At 26.3% G+C, this 17,835-nt stretch overlaps 1 protein-coding gene across 9 annotated transcripts in view; it reads left to right on the plus strand.

Annotated features, from left to right (window-relative positions):
• The window catches only part of Syt7 (Synaptotagmin 7), a 589,787-nt gene that overhangs the window by 551,155 nt on the left and 20,797 nt on the right, over positions 1-17,835 (plus strand). For all 9 annotated transcript variants that reach the window (XM_088198058.1, XM_088198052.1, XM_088198055.1 and 6 more), the window contains 2 exons: positions 17,419-17,595; positions 17,715-17,795. In XM_088198058.1, the coding sequence (XP_088054184.1) occupies positions 17,419-17,595; positions 17,715-17,795 (258 nt within the window). The remainder of the gene's footprint in view (positions 1-17,418; positions 17,596-17,714; positions 17,796-17,835) is intronic.

Here is a 17,835-nt window from a genome sequence, read left to right on the forward strand (position 1 = left end):
TTTTTTAAATTATTTCTTGAAAAAAATACCAAACGAGAATTTTCATATTTCTGAATTTTCGATAAATTTTATAAATCCCTATTAATTTCAAATTAATTTTATACGAATATTTTTAAATGTTTTAAAATCACAACATTTTTTAAATCGCTGCTTAAGGAAAACTAGGTCCGTGTTAGATGTTTGAAAATAGTCATGCTTTCATGAAAGTTTTCAATGTTAGAAAAACGATTTTCTCAACTACTCTAATTGGCTATATCTTTGCTTTGGTAAATTCTAAAATGCATTAAAATCGCTTAATGCGAGAATTGGCAGATTGTAAAAATGTACAGAGGCTTTTCACAGAGATACGCTATAAAATGTCCATGTCAATGAACTCAAACCTCGTTTTCAATAATCCAAAGAGATTTTTATTTATGATGTTTGAAATATAAAAAATGTAGAAAAGCAATAGCTATTATTGACCATTTTCTCAATGCTTCAAGTATAAATACAGATCTGTCCATTAATTATTTGCTTTCATTATAACAAATAATTATCTTATTTAAATTTGTTCTGTTCGTTAATTAATAATATAAAGGTGTAAAAAAGAATATACTGTATTATTATGATCACATTCTACATATTACATATTTTTTAATTAGCAAAATATTTCGAGAAAATCGAAAAGTGAAAAAAGGAATTTTTATTTTTCAAAAAATAACAAACACTGAGGAACAACTGTCTTTAGTTTGTACAAACTCTATAAGTACAAGTTAAGTAGCTTAAAAATAAAATAAATTTATATTTGCGTCCTGTGTATCAATATTTTTTCGCATGACCCCTTCAGAGGAAGACTTAGGGCTCGCGCACTTATGATGCTACAACCAATTATTGATCAAGGTTTGACCGTGCGTTTTTAAATCCATGTCGTTTAGCAGAATTTTAAGCGGGCCTTGAAATTAAATAATTGCTATGCAAATCCCCAAATATTTATGAACGAATCTTATAGTTGTTTACATATTGTATTTGTGTATTCCTATGCACGCTAAGCCCTTATTTTTATAACAATATGACCAAAAATGTCGACCGACCTGCTGACATTTTATGACTTAATAGCGTAGTATTTATATTTCCATACAATTTAATTTCTCTGCGATTCATGTATAATATAACAAATCATCTTTCAATGAAAGTTTGTTTTTTAACGATCGCTTATAGTTTTCTATTTATTATTATTATTGTGATATCTATTTATTTAATAGTATGTAGTTTTGAATTTTTCATAAATAAAGAACATCAATAAACCAGATTTTAGGTGCTTAAAAAATATAATTAATAAGATTCCTTTTTCTCGCGTTATTTTTTTATAAACTTAAGTCCATATTAATTAGTATATTTTATATTCGTTTCTATTTTTTCATTTTTAAATAACTGAAGCGATTAAAAAGAGAAATTTTAAAAGAGCAAATTAAGATTAACAAACCTAATTCTAAATGCCGTTCTACTTCGCAAATATTTATTATATTATTAATAATAAAAAATATATGGAAAATTAATTAATAGTCATAAAATACAATATTCATAAATTATTTGTATTAATTGTATTTTAAATATTTATTTGTATTTAATACAAACTTATTGTTAGCAGCTACTAAATCGATCATGATGCATTAAAATAATATTGTTGTATTTTAAAAAGACTGTAAAATACAAAAGTAAAAATTAAAAAAATGACAAATTAGTTAGGCTACTTACAAATTTAAATTTACGTTACAAATGTATGTTTATTACCAAATAATTAATAAAAATGTTAAAAAGAAATACTCAATATAAAACTTTAATTAAATTTATTCTACGATAACAATAAAAAAACATTATATATTTGTATTACGTTAAGTAATATAATTTAATGCATAAAAATATGTACTAAAATAATTTTATTAACCTACTTTTATTTGCTTGCGTTGCACAAACTCATTAAAAAAGTAATTTTTTTACTAATGATTATTAAATATTTTAAGCGCAATGTATTTTAATTAGCTTGTGCAGAATCTTACTTAAAAAGATATGTAAATCATCCGAAGACCTATTCTTAAAAAATTAGGGAATTGGGAAGATGTTTATTATGAAACCGTTTCATTATTATAATTGATTTGATTGAATACAATATAAAAAAAATATTAGCTATTTTATAGATAGATTAAAGTTTTTCATAAATAGAAAGATGATTTTTTTTAAATGTAATATTTCAATATACAAATATCCATTTAATTGTAACCAGCACTGAATTGCAATTGTATAAGCATTGTTTTTAGTAAAAGTAAATCTAAATCTTAAGGATAAATGTCGAAAAAAATTCAATTCAGTTTTTAATTGACTATAGTTGACATATGATATAAAAATTGCTTCAATAAAAACACTACGTCTTAACCCATTTCTTAGTAAGCTTTCTGTGTAGCTACTAATATTTTATAGTAAGTCACTTATCACCTAAATTAAATTTATAAACACTTTTATAAGGCGTCCTAAATAAAATTTACAAACACTTTTTATAACAACTTTTTTTTTAATTTAGATCAAAATCTCGTTACTGTGTTATAGTAATAGTAATAAAAAGTATAAAGGTGTTTTAAAAAGTATATAAAATTTTACAATTTCGGGCAAACATATATTTTTTTTAGGTAAGGTTATGTGATTCATTTTAAGAATTTTCAATGCCAATATATTAAATTTTTCTTATCTGAATAGTACACGAGCTATTTTAAATAATGGATATTTCGAGATATTTTAAATATTTAATTTAATTTGCCCGTTCCGGATTTAGACCAAAACAGTACAATAAGCTAAAATATGACTATCGAGATCTCACATCCGCAGCTAAAGTATATTTTACATATTAAAAAGAAAGCTTTGTGTAAACGACCATCACTAATGAAACCGCCTCCGTACGTCAAAACCGTATACTATACATCTATCTATATAGTATATATTATATGTAGTATACGTATACTCGTCCCTTTGATCTTTACACCCATTCTCGTCCGAGCCATTCTTTCAAACATCCCTTAATACTACTCTCCCTCTTTCTCTGTGGATATCATACCTCGCAACAATGGCTATTTCAGCCGCAACAAAAGGATGTGTCCACATATGACGTATCGCTGGTATCTTTATTTACAGGAAAAAATAATAATTGCCCCATTGTGAATAAATATGGACGAACAACAATAACAAAGTAATTAAATTTCATTAGTAAGTTGTGCGCTTAGTGGACAATTCTGGGACTTAATCTAACTGGCGCGGTTAACAATACAAAGACATTAACGATGGCGAGTTATCTCATGGTCAACCGCAAACTATTGATTTAACAGTGCTTGCAATAAATTTATAATGTATTTAGCTTTGCTTGCTACCTATTAAGAACGTCTTATATTCATTAAAATAAATCATATAATTGCAATAAAATATTGCTTGACACATATTTTTGCCCGATGGACACGTGTTAATTATATCGCCTTACCTGCTCATATGGAAACAACCTTGGCTAAAATTAGTATATAGTACCTACCAAAGTATTTTCGTATATTTTATTTTTGTCACAATAGTCGTGATTACCTAAAGTAGGCAAGTAACTAAAAATCATAAAATATACTAATAGACTATGACCATTAAACAAATATTTTGTTTATCTAACATAATGACCATAATCTTTAGATTGATTAACTTCTTTATATAAAATAATAGAATATAGTGAGTTGCTTTATTGGCTTAGTAATTAATTTAAAAACCTTGCTTAGTTAAAAATGTGACATAATATAAACATTTGTATCAATTGGTTTTCATTTAGTAGTTAAAGAATATTTTTGTTTTAAATTTTAAATATTTATTGGACAGATCCTAAAATTACAGTACAAAAATATCATCCTCGTCTCCCGCTTTTAACCAATAATTGTTCTCGTGTGCTTAAATAACAAAACACAATTTTAATTATGGTATAAAATAAAAAATACAATATATCACACGATGATTAATATATTTTTCAGGTTATTATTAAGAACTTAAAATCACACAACTTTTTAGAAATTATATAATAAACATAATAAAGTTGATTAAATGGTCAAAATATATATATACAACAAAGATATGTAATTATTTATTGTATGTTTTCCTTTCTCTTAAATTTTGTGCATATTTTTTTTTATTGAAATAATCGGATTATTATGTTTACGTGTAAACTGTTCACTACAGTAAAATAAGTCTGATTAATTTTTTACCGTTATATTAACAAAATGTTTAGTTTTTTTCATTAAAAAAATCTCTACTAATGTACAAAAAGATAATTACGTTTAATTATATATTATTTAAAAATTCATACTAATTGATTTTACTTACCAAGATTTTTTAAATATATATCGTCGATTAAACTTCAATAAACTTAAATAAAATCTTTAATAAAATTAATAAAAAATGACGATCTCTAACATTATATTTAGATCGCATGCCACGCAAATCAAAAACATTGAATGGAAAACGAGTGTTAGGTATCTGGGTCTTCACTTAGATTCTAAATTAAAATATACAAAGCATATAAAATAAGTACGGTCTAAAGGGCTTGCCGCCATTTCAGCTCTGAGACCCATTTTTAACAGAAAAAGCGCGTTGACGATTAAAAACAAAATTTTATTATATAAACAATTAATACGACCGATATTAACATACGCTTGCCCAGTGTGGAGTAATACGTGTAAAAATAATTTTAATAAGTTACAAGTAATTCAAAATAAAGCTGTAAAAATAATTTATAACACCCCATATTATACTAATTTAAAGAAACTCCACACTCGATATTCTATACCTACAATTAAAAATCACATTATTAATAATACGATAAATTATTACAAAAATATCTCGCGTGAACATAATAATAAATTAATTGCAAAAATTGGTAACTATGACAAAGTCACACTAAATTTCAAGTATAAACATAAAATGCCTAAGCACATAATGCTTTGATAGCAAATCTGTAACCACGACTTCAATAGCCCCAGTTCGTAAGTGTTATTTTTAATTATGTATCTTATGTATCTTATATTTTATTTTCTTTTTCTTATTGTATAAAGGTTTTAGTATTTTCTCCTTAAATTTTACTTATTAAATATTGCATATTGTTGCCTCTATTTTTATTTAAACTATTGTAATTTCGCTTGTAAACATGATAATGGCTAAAAGCCAGAAACATGTAATTTATAACTTGTATAAAACTAAATTATTTTTGAAATAAACATTTAAAAAAAAAAAAAAAAAAATGCCACGCAAAGAGTGATATGGGATGATCGATTTTTTTATTTTGTCACCGTTCGCGTAAAATTAGCTGAAACGGCTTAGATTAGGATAATATCAGTACGGAAAATCTGCTGTATTAGCTACCGGCATGCAATAATATAAAAATGCTAAATAAAGAGGTTTTTTTCCTTGCCATTTTTTTTTATAGCGCCGGCCTTCATAGCGGGGGTGTGCGTTACAAATTTCGCGATGGCTCAATTTTTTCGGTATAAAAAATATATATGTAAAAAATTTATAAAATTGTTATATTATTAACTCTTTGAAGAGTAAGTTAATTTGAACATATTTGTTTAGTTGTTAAAAAATACTTAAGATTGGGCTATTTTACGTATTTTCATTTGTTATTTATTTATATTGTATTATTGTGACTTAATAATTAATTTTATTTTAAAACTTTTCTAATATTTTGTTAATTTATTTTACATCAATTTTATATATTTTTCGAGTTTCGTATATTTTTGTGGATTTTTTTCATAGCAGTTTAGAGGCTCTTAATATTAAAAAAAATGATATAACATGTTTTTTTTTAATTTATTTGTATTATTTTCAATAAAAATCATTTATAGCAAATTAAATTTAAAAACACATTATATAAATTTAATGTTGTTTATTTATTGTTTATTCAGTTATACATGTTAATGTATAACTATATGGGGTACCTCAAAACACTGAATAATCGACCACCGTACATGTACGGCGATACCTCTTAAAGGGTGAAAATCATAATTATATAATTTTTAAATTTATTTAAAATCTGTTAGTAATTATAACTTATATTTTGTCATATAATACACTCCTAACTAGGGATTCCAATCCCGGGCCAAAATTTTGATCCCGGGATTTCGGTATTGCAATTAGTCGATCCGGGGATCCCGGGACCAGTCCCGGGATAATTTTCATGTTATTTTATCGATAAAAATAATTTAAAATGAATAATACAATATTTTTTTACATCCGTTTTTTATAACGTACAGTGTATAAAGTACCTATAATTTTAGTCTTGGACTTAAAATATAAAATAATATAATAAAAATAAAAAAGGGAAGGTCTTATTTATTTATTTGAGAAGATAAAAAATGAACTTTTGACAATGTATGTACATATGTACATTCATGGACACAATTAATGTAAAACATTATTTTGGAAAAAACTCACGAAGTAACATCAAAGCATCAAGCGTTTCATCATTTAGCCTTGATCTTATTTTGGTTCCTAAGCAGCCTGCAGCTGAAAAAGCACGTTCAGACTCACAGCCTCAAAGATTCACAGATGACACGTGCAACTCGCGCAACTTTGTATACGAAATATAACGATTTTGTCAATAATAATTCGATTGTGCTTGATAAATCAATCAATCCAAAAAATTCGGGATTATGTTTTATAATCCCGGGACTCATCAGGTATTGAAAATCGTTCGGGATCCCGGGATTGGAATCCCTACTCCTAACACTTTAACGTTTAGTCATTTTTTTATAATATTAAACTTGGCTATAAATAGCGAATTTGCAATAACTTAATTTTTTCGGAAAATAGTTTATTTTCAAAATATTTAAAAGTTGTTGAATATTTTATTTTATTCTGTAATTTTAGTGAATACAAAATATTTTATTTTATTCTGTAATTCAAGTGATTCTCATTGATTTCACTGCTAAAACATTTTAAACAATGTATCACATTAAATAATAGTCACTAAAATATAAATTATGTATGTATTATCATACGTTAAAAAGTCGAATTTTGTACTTTAAATTAGATTTGATATAGATAATTATTTTTATTTTTGTCCTCTAATAATAAATATTTGTAATTTATTAAAACGCTAGAAAAATTATAATAACTTCAACAAAAATAATTTTATGAAACAGTGGTGAACTACAAAATAATACAATTCAAACAAAATTAAATTCGTTCAAATTGTATTTAATGTATAATCGTAAAATTACACGAAATTATGAGCGTGTGGCGCAAAATAGCTGCCATTAAGTAAATGTTTTTGTAATTAACTTAATATAAATATATACGCTTACAGCTGAATTTCATGTTTTATATACATATTTATTATAACAAATATTTATTTTAAATTAATTCTTATTTACAGAATCTTATTTTATAAATATTTTTTTAATATTCGGTTTTAATCGTTAAGAAAATGTGACATATAATCTTAAAAATATATTATTTAGCTTAAGATTATATTTTATAATGACGATACGAAAATTTTCAGGACCACCCATAATCGTTGCAATAAAAAGCTTTTCGCGTACTTTGCGTATCCAAGCAAATATTTATTAAGCGGTGCTTACATGAAAAAAAAATATTAAATAACATATTTTTTTATAAAATTATTATTTCATATTTGTTAAATAAGTATTATAACATAAAGCGAAGTATTCAACTCTTAAACTGTTAAAACGAAAAATGGCATTATATAAATAACAAGACCAAATCATTATTAATAAAATATTTCGTACTTTTTACAATTTGCCTTTGTAAATAAAAGTACAATATTGCTAATATTCTTTTGATATCGATTCTTACTTTACTTATAAATAACTTAAATTGTATCATTGTACCATTGACTTGTAAATATTTGTTTGCTCTTTCGTTACATAGCTTTGCGTAATTAGTAATCTCTTTGCTTTTAAGTGTTTTGTTCTATAAACTGTTACGATTATTGAATATAATATATTGCTATTAAAAAACACAAGATAGATTTTCGAGTCTTTCTTTATTTAATTTATACAGTTACTTGTCAAAATCTTATTAGTAAAATAACGAAAATTTTAAAACTTACGTAAAGCATTTTAAAAATATAAATTTAAGTAAGTACCTAATACCAATTAAAATAAATATTTATATAATATTTTTACGTATTTTTTTAAATTATTTCTCGTTTAATTTAATACACTTATTGTAATGTTGTAAAAGCTTTAAAAAACTTTGTAAAAGTGTCCAAAAAAACTGCTTTCAATTCGGCGATTACATTTTTCTTAATATCTATGCCCTGAATTCATTTCGCCTTGAGTTTTTTTTCTGTCAAGTTAAGTGATTGATCTAAGCAACGCCTTCTTAATAAAAAACGATTATACAATCATAGAATAAGAACCAACACAATATCATAATCTTAATTGATAATTAACTTATTTACTATTATTTTTAGGATCTTTAGCCACAATTTTATAAAAATTTGCTAAGTTTTTGAAAATTTCCAAGGTTCTTCCAAATCTTATATATCCTCATGCCAATTATAAAAACGTTAAAATGATTACCACACCTAGTTTTTAACCTAAGTTGTTAAAACACAACCTATGCGCTAGCTTACTGCATATAAATTGACAACTGTTCAATAATTGCCTAAAAACCTCTATTAATAAAATTTTATAAAATTATACACTACGTATTTAATTAATCAAATTTGTTTTTAGCATAAGTAATCAAAGAAATATTATTACACTGTTACATTATTCAATTTAATTACTCAATGTTTCATTATTAATTTAGGTGTTACTTCTAATGACCTAAAAATAATTTAATGTAATTTTAACAAAAGCCAGGTGATCGACCTTTGTGCGTTGCAAAGAAAGTTATTTCGGTTTTAACAAAAGCTCGCGGCACGCGAAAGCTTGCATATTTTACGAGACCCTTACTGAAATGGTTTCTTCACCTTTAACCTCCTCGCACTTGTTGCTTGTTGTGAGACAGACAAAAGGTGTTCTGTTGTGCAGATGTGAACAAGGCTGCTTAAAAACATTTATTTTAGTGTCGACGGAAATACGATAACACATTTAGATAAACGATACCGTTTTTCGTGACATAGAGATGACAAGATAAATGACTATATTCGTACACAAACAAGGATATAGTTGTAAAACATATGTATTTGTGTGTGCTATATTGTGTGAACGCATTTATTTTTGATATATATATATATATATATATTTAAATTTCGCTTCACTTGGGACTTAGGTGACTGATTGTCACTACAAAATAAAAAGCGTTCTTCTAAGATATGTACCGACTTGGTGTGATTTCAGTTTAACTCTCATTAATTGCAAAAAGTTTTGATTTGGGTGTTGTGGAATTGTATCCTTGTTTCTGATGAAAATTTTTAGCGGTAGTGTATTCAGTATGTCTTTAATCTATAGTATTTATTTCAAGTAATAAACATAATGTTTATTAAAAAGTACGTTAATAAATCTATCATGTAATAGTTTCACTATTTTTTTTAATAAACGTGACAGTGATTGTTTTTTTTTAGAGAAAAGATATTGGATTGAAAATATATTAAATTTCGCTAATTAGAGTGTCACCTAAAAACCACCCACAAATACGAACGTCTTTTAACATAGATTTCACAAACGAAACCCTTACGTTAATTAAACACACTTTTTAACTAAACCCGGAAACTTGTTAATCCTCACTTTGGCCCAACTTTCAGATTAATTTCGCTATTCGAGCGTTGTCTCCGAGTAAACACTAACCTTTTGAAGGTGTTGAACAAGCCCGTGCCTCACTAATACAAGGATCACCTAAGTCTCTACCTGTCCAATCTTAAATTCACAAAATCCTCGCAGGATTAATTTGTATTATATATCCGCATATAAGGTATACTAACATAATATCTTTATCAGAAATTAATATATCAAATATTAAATATTTTCTGCGACAGTTTTATTCGCATAGATTTGTGTTAAACAATTACATTTTAATAAAATAGTAAAATTAACAAATATAATGCACACCTAAATATCCTGCATATTTTTTTTGTTGTGTTTGTTAAGCTCTTGTGCAAGAATAAGGGACGCGATCGCGATTTTCTAAGGCAAAACACGCAGCCGAAAGCATTGACAGATTATTGACACCGCCCAAATAAATTTAAAAAGGGCTTTATTGGGTATATTTTTTTACAATTTAAACAAAAAAAATCTTTAAATTTTTATAAAATATTGTTTTATTATTTTTTAAACAAGAAGCATTTTAATTTACTTGTATTCCAAATAATTAAGGCATATTCAAGTACAAACTTATCGTACCATATAGAACGCGATTCGTCAATAAATTATTGAAGTGACACGCGCTCCGCATAGCGAAGCCGAGCATGTCCAACGTCAGTTAAAAAGGGGTTAAATTTATAGTACTTTGGTTTTTATTTTGCTAAGCTACAGAAGTTGAAGTCAATCGTCAAAAAAATAGGCGAATTATTCTTAAAATATTCATAAAGCTTACCAGCAATTTTAATTAATTAAATTAAAAAATAAAATAAATATAAAAATATTTCATAAATAATTTCATCGCCGTCAACATTTTTTAATGTTATAAATTATTAAATTATGGCCTTGCCTTGGTACCAAATTGGATTAAAAAGGCACCCAAGTTCGACGCAGGGTTTATAAGCGGTCGAGGCGATGAGATTCCGCGGTCGGATACCGACGAAGGTCATCCAGATCGATATCCTATCTGCGATCGTTTGCGGTGTCCTGGAGCGAGGATATCCAGGAACACGAGGCGACTAACAACGCTCCTATTATAAATAAGTAATTAAGCGTTGTAGCGTGAACGGATCGGGTCGATAATGGATTGTGTCAGGGTTTATATTTTTCTTCCCAATTTGACATCAACACAATAGTGTTGCTGGCAGCTGGAGTCAAGTTTCGGTTATTTTTACTCATACAGTGATAATTTACTTGTATCAAATGATGCGGCACTTACTTTCGGCCTATTGTCCAGTAGCGCGGGGAATATTCCATCGTTATTGAATGTTAATATAGACTCACACACGCACACGTACCCATACGCACAAAATGCGTAGACTTCGACAGTATAAACTTTTCAAATATGAATTAGTAAAATTTAAAATATCTTATTATTTAAATGTAGCTGTATTCGAATAAGTATTGAAACATTAAAAAATATTTATAAAATAATCCTACTTCAGATTATTTAAACACTAGTTGTTATTTATTGTATATTTAATATAATTTCAAAACTAAAATGTAACGATTCGTATCTTTAATTGGTTCTTACCTTTGTCTTGATTGTTCCTGTCTTAAAAACTGCTTGATGTTGGCTGAAACTTTAGGGGTATTTTAAGCAGTAAAAGCTTAAAAATATATTTTATATAAATATATATTATGTTACGTAATATTTTTTGATATATAATCCAGATACAGTTATATCATTTTTATCGTGTAATTATTAGATTCGTTTATTTCAATTGAGAAGCTGTAAAAATTCTTAATAGAAGTGTCTGAAAAGTACATTTCTGTTTGTTTCTGACCGAAGTATTCAAAAAAGTTGTGACAAATATATCATTGAGAATTTAGTAGATGTTTAACGCTATTTTCAGTTCCTTAACTTCTTACCAATGCTGATGAATCAAGCGGAACCAGAATTTTTGTTCTTGTTTTTTATATATCTTAGCTTCTCTTTTAGTATGTTTAACAACATAACAGTATAATTAAAATCAGTGCATCGAGTGACATCTGGAATGTGCAATTTAGATACACTATACCTGTTTGACGTAGATAATTGGCACCGATCTATAGTTTCTTTTAACTGAGGTACAACGGTTTTAGTGCATTTAAAAAAATTATCTCGGTCGCAAGTTAAATAAAATGTAATTAAGTTCCCTACCAAAGTATAAGATGTACTTAAAAAAGTGATTTAATATAGCAGTGTTCTGCATTATATACCACCCTTTAAAACTAGAGTAAGTCTAACGTCCCTTCCAGTTATATTATATAATAATGATTTAATACTTAACCAGACTCTTTGAATCAGAAACAAAGCAATAATTTTAGATAAAATTATAGTGTCAAAAAAAATATAAAAAATATTAAAAACTGGCCTCTATGAAGGTGGCTGAAGCTCTCACAGATTGTATAAATGTGTAGCAGTATCTAGTTAATTATAATTAAAAACGTCATCATTCTATAAAATATGTAATCCATTGTTCAAACGAGACACGTTCTGCAATCCATCATATTTGGCACCAACCTTTTAGTACCTTTCGAATTAAATGTATCCGTTCGCTTGGATACGCAATATCGTTTGTTATGCCGACAAAGAAAAAACTTTGTTATACTTAATAAATTTCTAGACATTGTGTTTTTTTAATATTTTTATAAAATAATTGCCATATTAATCAAATAAAATACATATACAACATAAAATAAAGTACAATTTATTAATTAAAAGTTTTGCTGAATCAACTAAATTTTATACGAAATATTTAGTTTCGTACTTATGCTTTGAATTATTTTTTATTATTTGTTGTACTATTACTTAATTAATATTTTTATTTAATTAAAGTGATATAATATTTTTTCATACCTTTTATATAATATAAAATCAGTTTGAGTTTATGTCGATATTATCTTTTTTCCAATACAAAATCCTTTATTAAGCGATATAGATTAATCTTAACAGATAATTAAAAAAAAATATCAATTTTACAGCGAAAATTAACTATAACAAGTAGACCCTTTATACGCATATTGATTTTCGATTATGATAACTTTGTTACCTGTTTCCTACATATCCGAAGGGCATTTGTATTTATGTATATAACAATAGTTCGTTTTATCATTTCCTCTGCCAAGCTTTTCCTAGGTGAAAACGTTAATTATTTTTGACGTCATAAATAGGAGATGTTTTTTGCTCTTGTTTTTTTTTTATTAATATAAGACCCTGTCACTGGCCTCGTCTTAAATGTAGACAGTTATGGCTATAGAAAAAAACATGTTTGCTTATATAGTCTAAAATTAATAAACGACTCAGAGGCGATACGCAAAGTGAGATTTGTTTGTTTTTCTCAGAAAATAAACGTTTACGAGATGAGAGTTTCGAGGATATCGATTTATCCGGATAATGGTAGAGCGTAAACCTCAAATGCTTATTATTTAGATTTCTATTATACTGAATTGCTTTTATATATAATATAAGAATATGTAGCTTAAAGTATTATTTAATATTTTAATATATTTATTAAATTATTATATATAAGTACTGAATTTATTATCTTATTTTTTGATAAATCTAACCATAAATAATGAACTGTATTTTTTTTATTTTACGGCTTTATTTTAATAAAATGCAGTCTATCTATTTAGACAATAAACAATTATGTTTAAATATGTTTTTTTATTTCTCATCTCTCCCAGAAACTAAGCACTTATAGGAAGTATCTCAACTGAAGACAAAATTATAGTATATTAAATAAATAATATAAAGTTATATTATACTTATTGAAAGACTGAAAGACTTATCGCACAAAAGTCACTGTATAATGTTTTTAAATAAACGGGAGGTAACTATATCATTATAAAAATATATCTTATCTTTATATCAGCAATAAAAAACATCAATATTATTTTAAAAAACAACAGATAAATTTGAAAGATCCTTATTTATTTTAATACTAAAAATCAACTTATTTTTATTACATTAACAACTCTTAAGAAACTATATAATATTTACACTCAAAACAAAAAGTTACAGCTAAACTTTTTTATAATTTAAAGACAATAAATTTGGATTAAGATTATTCTGTTTTCTTATCTATCCAATTATAAAATTGAGAGCAGAACTTAGGATTAACAAATTATCTTACGTTTATAAGCCTTATTATTTTTTTATATATTTACCGACTGTTTACTAATTAAATTAAATATTTTAATATGATTTTTAAGCTTTTAATTTTAATGAACATAATTTTTTTTATATATAAACAACATGATATCAAGTTGTTTTAGACGAAATTTTAGATTTTTATATATATCTTTTCCTATCTCAATTTTCTTAGAAATAGCAAACAATTTCAGTGAGCAAGAAGAAGCGGTGCGATTCTCTTTGCTCTCATCTCGATTGTCGAATCCACAAACCCCATTTTCAGACTCCAAACACTCACAGGATCGAACGATTGGTTTTAAATTCACTTCACAATTTAAATTCCAAACTGCACAGTGTCTTTCGCCGTTTGGACAAGATAAACCCACTTTATTTCCTTTAGAACTTGGCACACTCCCTCTCTCTCTCTCTCACGAAATTTTCAAGGGTTATGAAAATTGTTTATTTGTAAATATTTTCTTTATTAATGAAGTTTGTGTAACGCCTTAAGAAAATTAAGCTTTGAAATTATTTTTCATCAGAGTTTTATTAAAATATAATAATTGCTTTGAATAGTTCAATATTTATTTTTTTAAATAAGAAGGGTTTAATAAATTAATAAAAAAATATGTACATACAAACTGAATCTTTAAATTAATAAACTTATTTTTAACTATATGTTTTTGATTAGCTTAGGATGAAAATTTGCAATGTAGTTCTAGTTAATTGCTTTTTCTATTTTTTAATAGTGCACGTTTCGTTGGCAGCGGAAGCTTAAAATATATTTTACATTCAAACTTTGTTTGGCTTCCCTGTGAGAAAACCTTTAATTAAATAAATTGAAAATTAACTCAAATTTCCCAATCAATTATAATTTGTGTTTATTTAAATATTTATTAATTAACCTATATAAAGTTTATAAAAGCTGTATAAATTAACCAAAAAATACAATTTACTTAACAAAAAACAATTTTATTAAATAAATAATGTGTGAAACTTAAAATATTGTATTAAATATTATATTAGTCAAAAAATACAAATATTATATTAATTAAACTATTGATACAATTCCTGGAAATTCCCACAGTAATATTAATATATTTAAACATTAAAATCCTTTCTATTTTTACATTTTTTTTTATTTAAAAATGATTTATAATATATCGATCAAAATTATAAAAAAATTTAAGCAGTGATAAACGTTTAAATATGTAATAAGCAATATTTTGGCAAAAACAAGATAAACTATCGATGGTTTTAGAAGATACCATAACTACTTTAGTTTTAATTTTTCTAATCATAAAACTTTTTAAAATAGATTTTGTAAGGGTATTGTTAAGCAAAGCTTGTTAATTAGCCTGATACGCCATCTTGTTTCAACATAGCGACGATGCAAAAAATAAAAAATAAATAAAGAAGGTAAAGCATTTATGCGGGATATAGCGGTTTTTTAAAACATTATAAATGTCGTAAATTTAATCTGATTGCTATTTTTTTTAACTGACAGTTTGTTTTGCCATATTGTTACAAAAAAAATCAAATACACGTAACTTTCTAAAAAAAATTAGAGCAAAACCAAAAAAAATGTTTTATACGAAACTTAAGCCAAATTAAAAATATAATTCATAATTTATTTGTATGTGAAAATATGTACATACTAAATATATTCATGAGGGATCTAACAATTTTTATAACTACAAAAACTGCCGTAGTTCCATTCGAATACTTTGGACGCCATTGGACGCCATTTTGTAAAAAAAAAATATATTTTTTTCATACAGAATGTATAGGGGGTGCTCAATAGTTCTATACGATACTAAAAATTGAGTTTTTAATCTTCAAAACCAAGCAATTAAGAGCGTTAACTCTTCTGCAAGTCTCAAAATGGCTCGTATGGGGGTCCGATCGATCTGATACATCGCTTGTTTTGAAGCAAAAAACTTTTTTTTTATATTTTATTTCGATGAAGTTTATACTTCTAAACGTTTCATATATAACGATTCTTTTGGTAAAATTTAAATCTACTGAGCTACGAGGGTTTAAGTTTTTAAACTTGTCGCAATTTTTCAAAAAATTGACACATTGGATTTTGATTGCGCACATAAACAGGGTACTTAAGAATTCTACACATTTACGAAAATTAAACTTTAAATCGGTATAAATAAGCTTATACTGATCTTAACTATATTGTAAGTCTTATAAACGTATGTATGGAGGGCCGATCTACTCATAACACTATTATTATTTTATTTTTTTTAAATATTTTTTATTTTTGTAAACAGTATCATAAAAGTATTTAAAAGCTCTATTTTGTATCAAAAATCCAAGTCTAGATCTTTAAAAGGAACTAAATACCAGCTTTAACTATATGCCAAGTCGCATAAATGCTCGTATGGGGGTCCGGTCAATTTACCATAAAACTTGTTTTAATGTGAAAAAATATTTTTTTTATATTATTTTTAAATGTATAATAAGCTTTTAAACACTTTTTGTTACTAACAATCTTTATTAGGATTCGTTTTCGCAATGCTATGACACTTTTAATTTTCAATTTGTCCGACATTTTGTAAAAAAACATATATAGGGCGTGTTCAATAGTTCTATACGATACTATAAATTTAGTTTTAAATCTTTAAAACCAAGCAATTAAACCTATAAATATATTAAATAAGTTCGTTCGCCAACTTCATCCACCATCCTGTTTCAAAACTAAGTCAATATTTAAAATATGTTATACGTATATTAAATATTTAAAAAAAATATATTTTTCCGATTTTTTCCGAGCAGAATTTCTATTATTTATACTGTACATTTTGTACTTTTTTATATATAAACTATTTCTATAATATGTCTTATGTATAAAATACAGTTTTTTAGCTTCTTTGTAAATTTTTTTATTTACCATTTTATATTAGGTAAATTTAAAAAAATATTAATTACACTAATAATCACCTTATGAGTTTCTTATAATATTAAATATATTTTAATGCTTTATTTCTTACGATTTATAAAATAGATTAAAATTTTAATTTCCCTACAAATGATATATACGATAAAATATAGTATCTATAATGACATTTAAAAAAAACGTAATAGAAAAGTTAGACTTTTTCTGGCTTAAAATAATTTTAAATGAACCGAGCAAAAAGCAGAAAGTCGCCGAAGCTTGCTAATGATAAAGCGCAGTACATAAACTCATCAAAGAAACCAGCGGATAAAAGTCGCCATACTTAATCACGGATAAAATAACGAAGAGGAAATTGTATAATATATATTCAAAGAAAATTAAGTTACCAATGATCTCGTCTTGTTCAATTATACTTAAATTACGTACAGCGTGTCAAGTATCATTAATTCTAAACCGCTCTTAGAATTAAATACACAAAAATAAAGCTATACTTATCGAAAATCCCACTCTCGAATTCTCCGCTCACCGGCGACAAAACGATTTTTGGCCTCCAATTTTTGAAAACATACCTTTCATTTTAGGGTAAAGAGCTTCCGGCGAAAGACTTGAGCGGCACCTCAGACCCTTACGTCAGGGTGACCCTGCTGCCCGACAAGAAGCATCGTTTGGAGACCAAGATCAAACGAAGGACCCTCAACCCAAGGTGGAACGAGACGTTCTATTTCGAAGGCTTTCCCATACAGAAACTGCAGAGCAGGGTGAGTCGCCACATGTATTTTTATTTTTTTGCTTTACCTCTGCCGTTGTCATTAGTGTAGAATCGTCGAGTCGAATCCAATCAATATCTGGTTTTAATTGCGTTTGTATATGTTTCAAGGTCCTCCATCTCCACGTGTTCGACTACGACAGATTCTCGAGGGACGATTCTATTGGAGAGGTGTTTCTGCCGCTGTGTCAGGTAACGAATGGTTTCAATTGTTATTTGTTTTTGTTTGTTC

The sequence above is a fragment of the Plectrocnemia conspersa genome, unplaced genomic scaffold, assembly GCF_051122295.1.
Source record: "Plectrocnemia conspersa isolate PC_06_02 unplaced genomic scaffold, ASM5112229v1 ptg000011l, whole genome shotgun sequence".
Taxonomy (NCBI): domain Eukaryota; kingdom Metazoa; phylum Arthropoda; class Insecta; order Trichoptera; family Polycentropodidae; genus Plectrocnemia; species Plectrocnemia conspersa.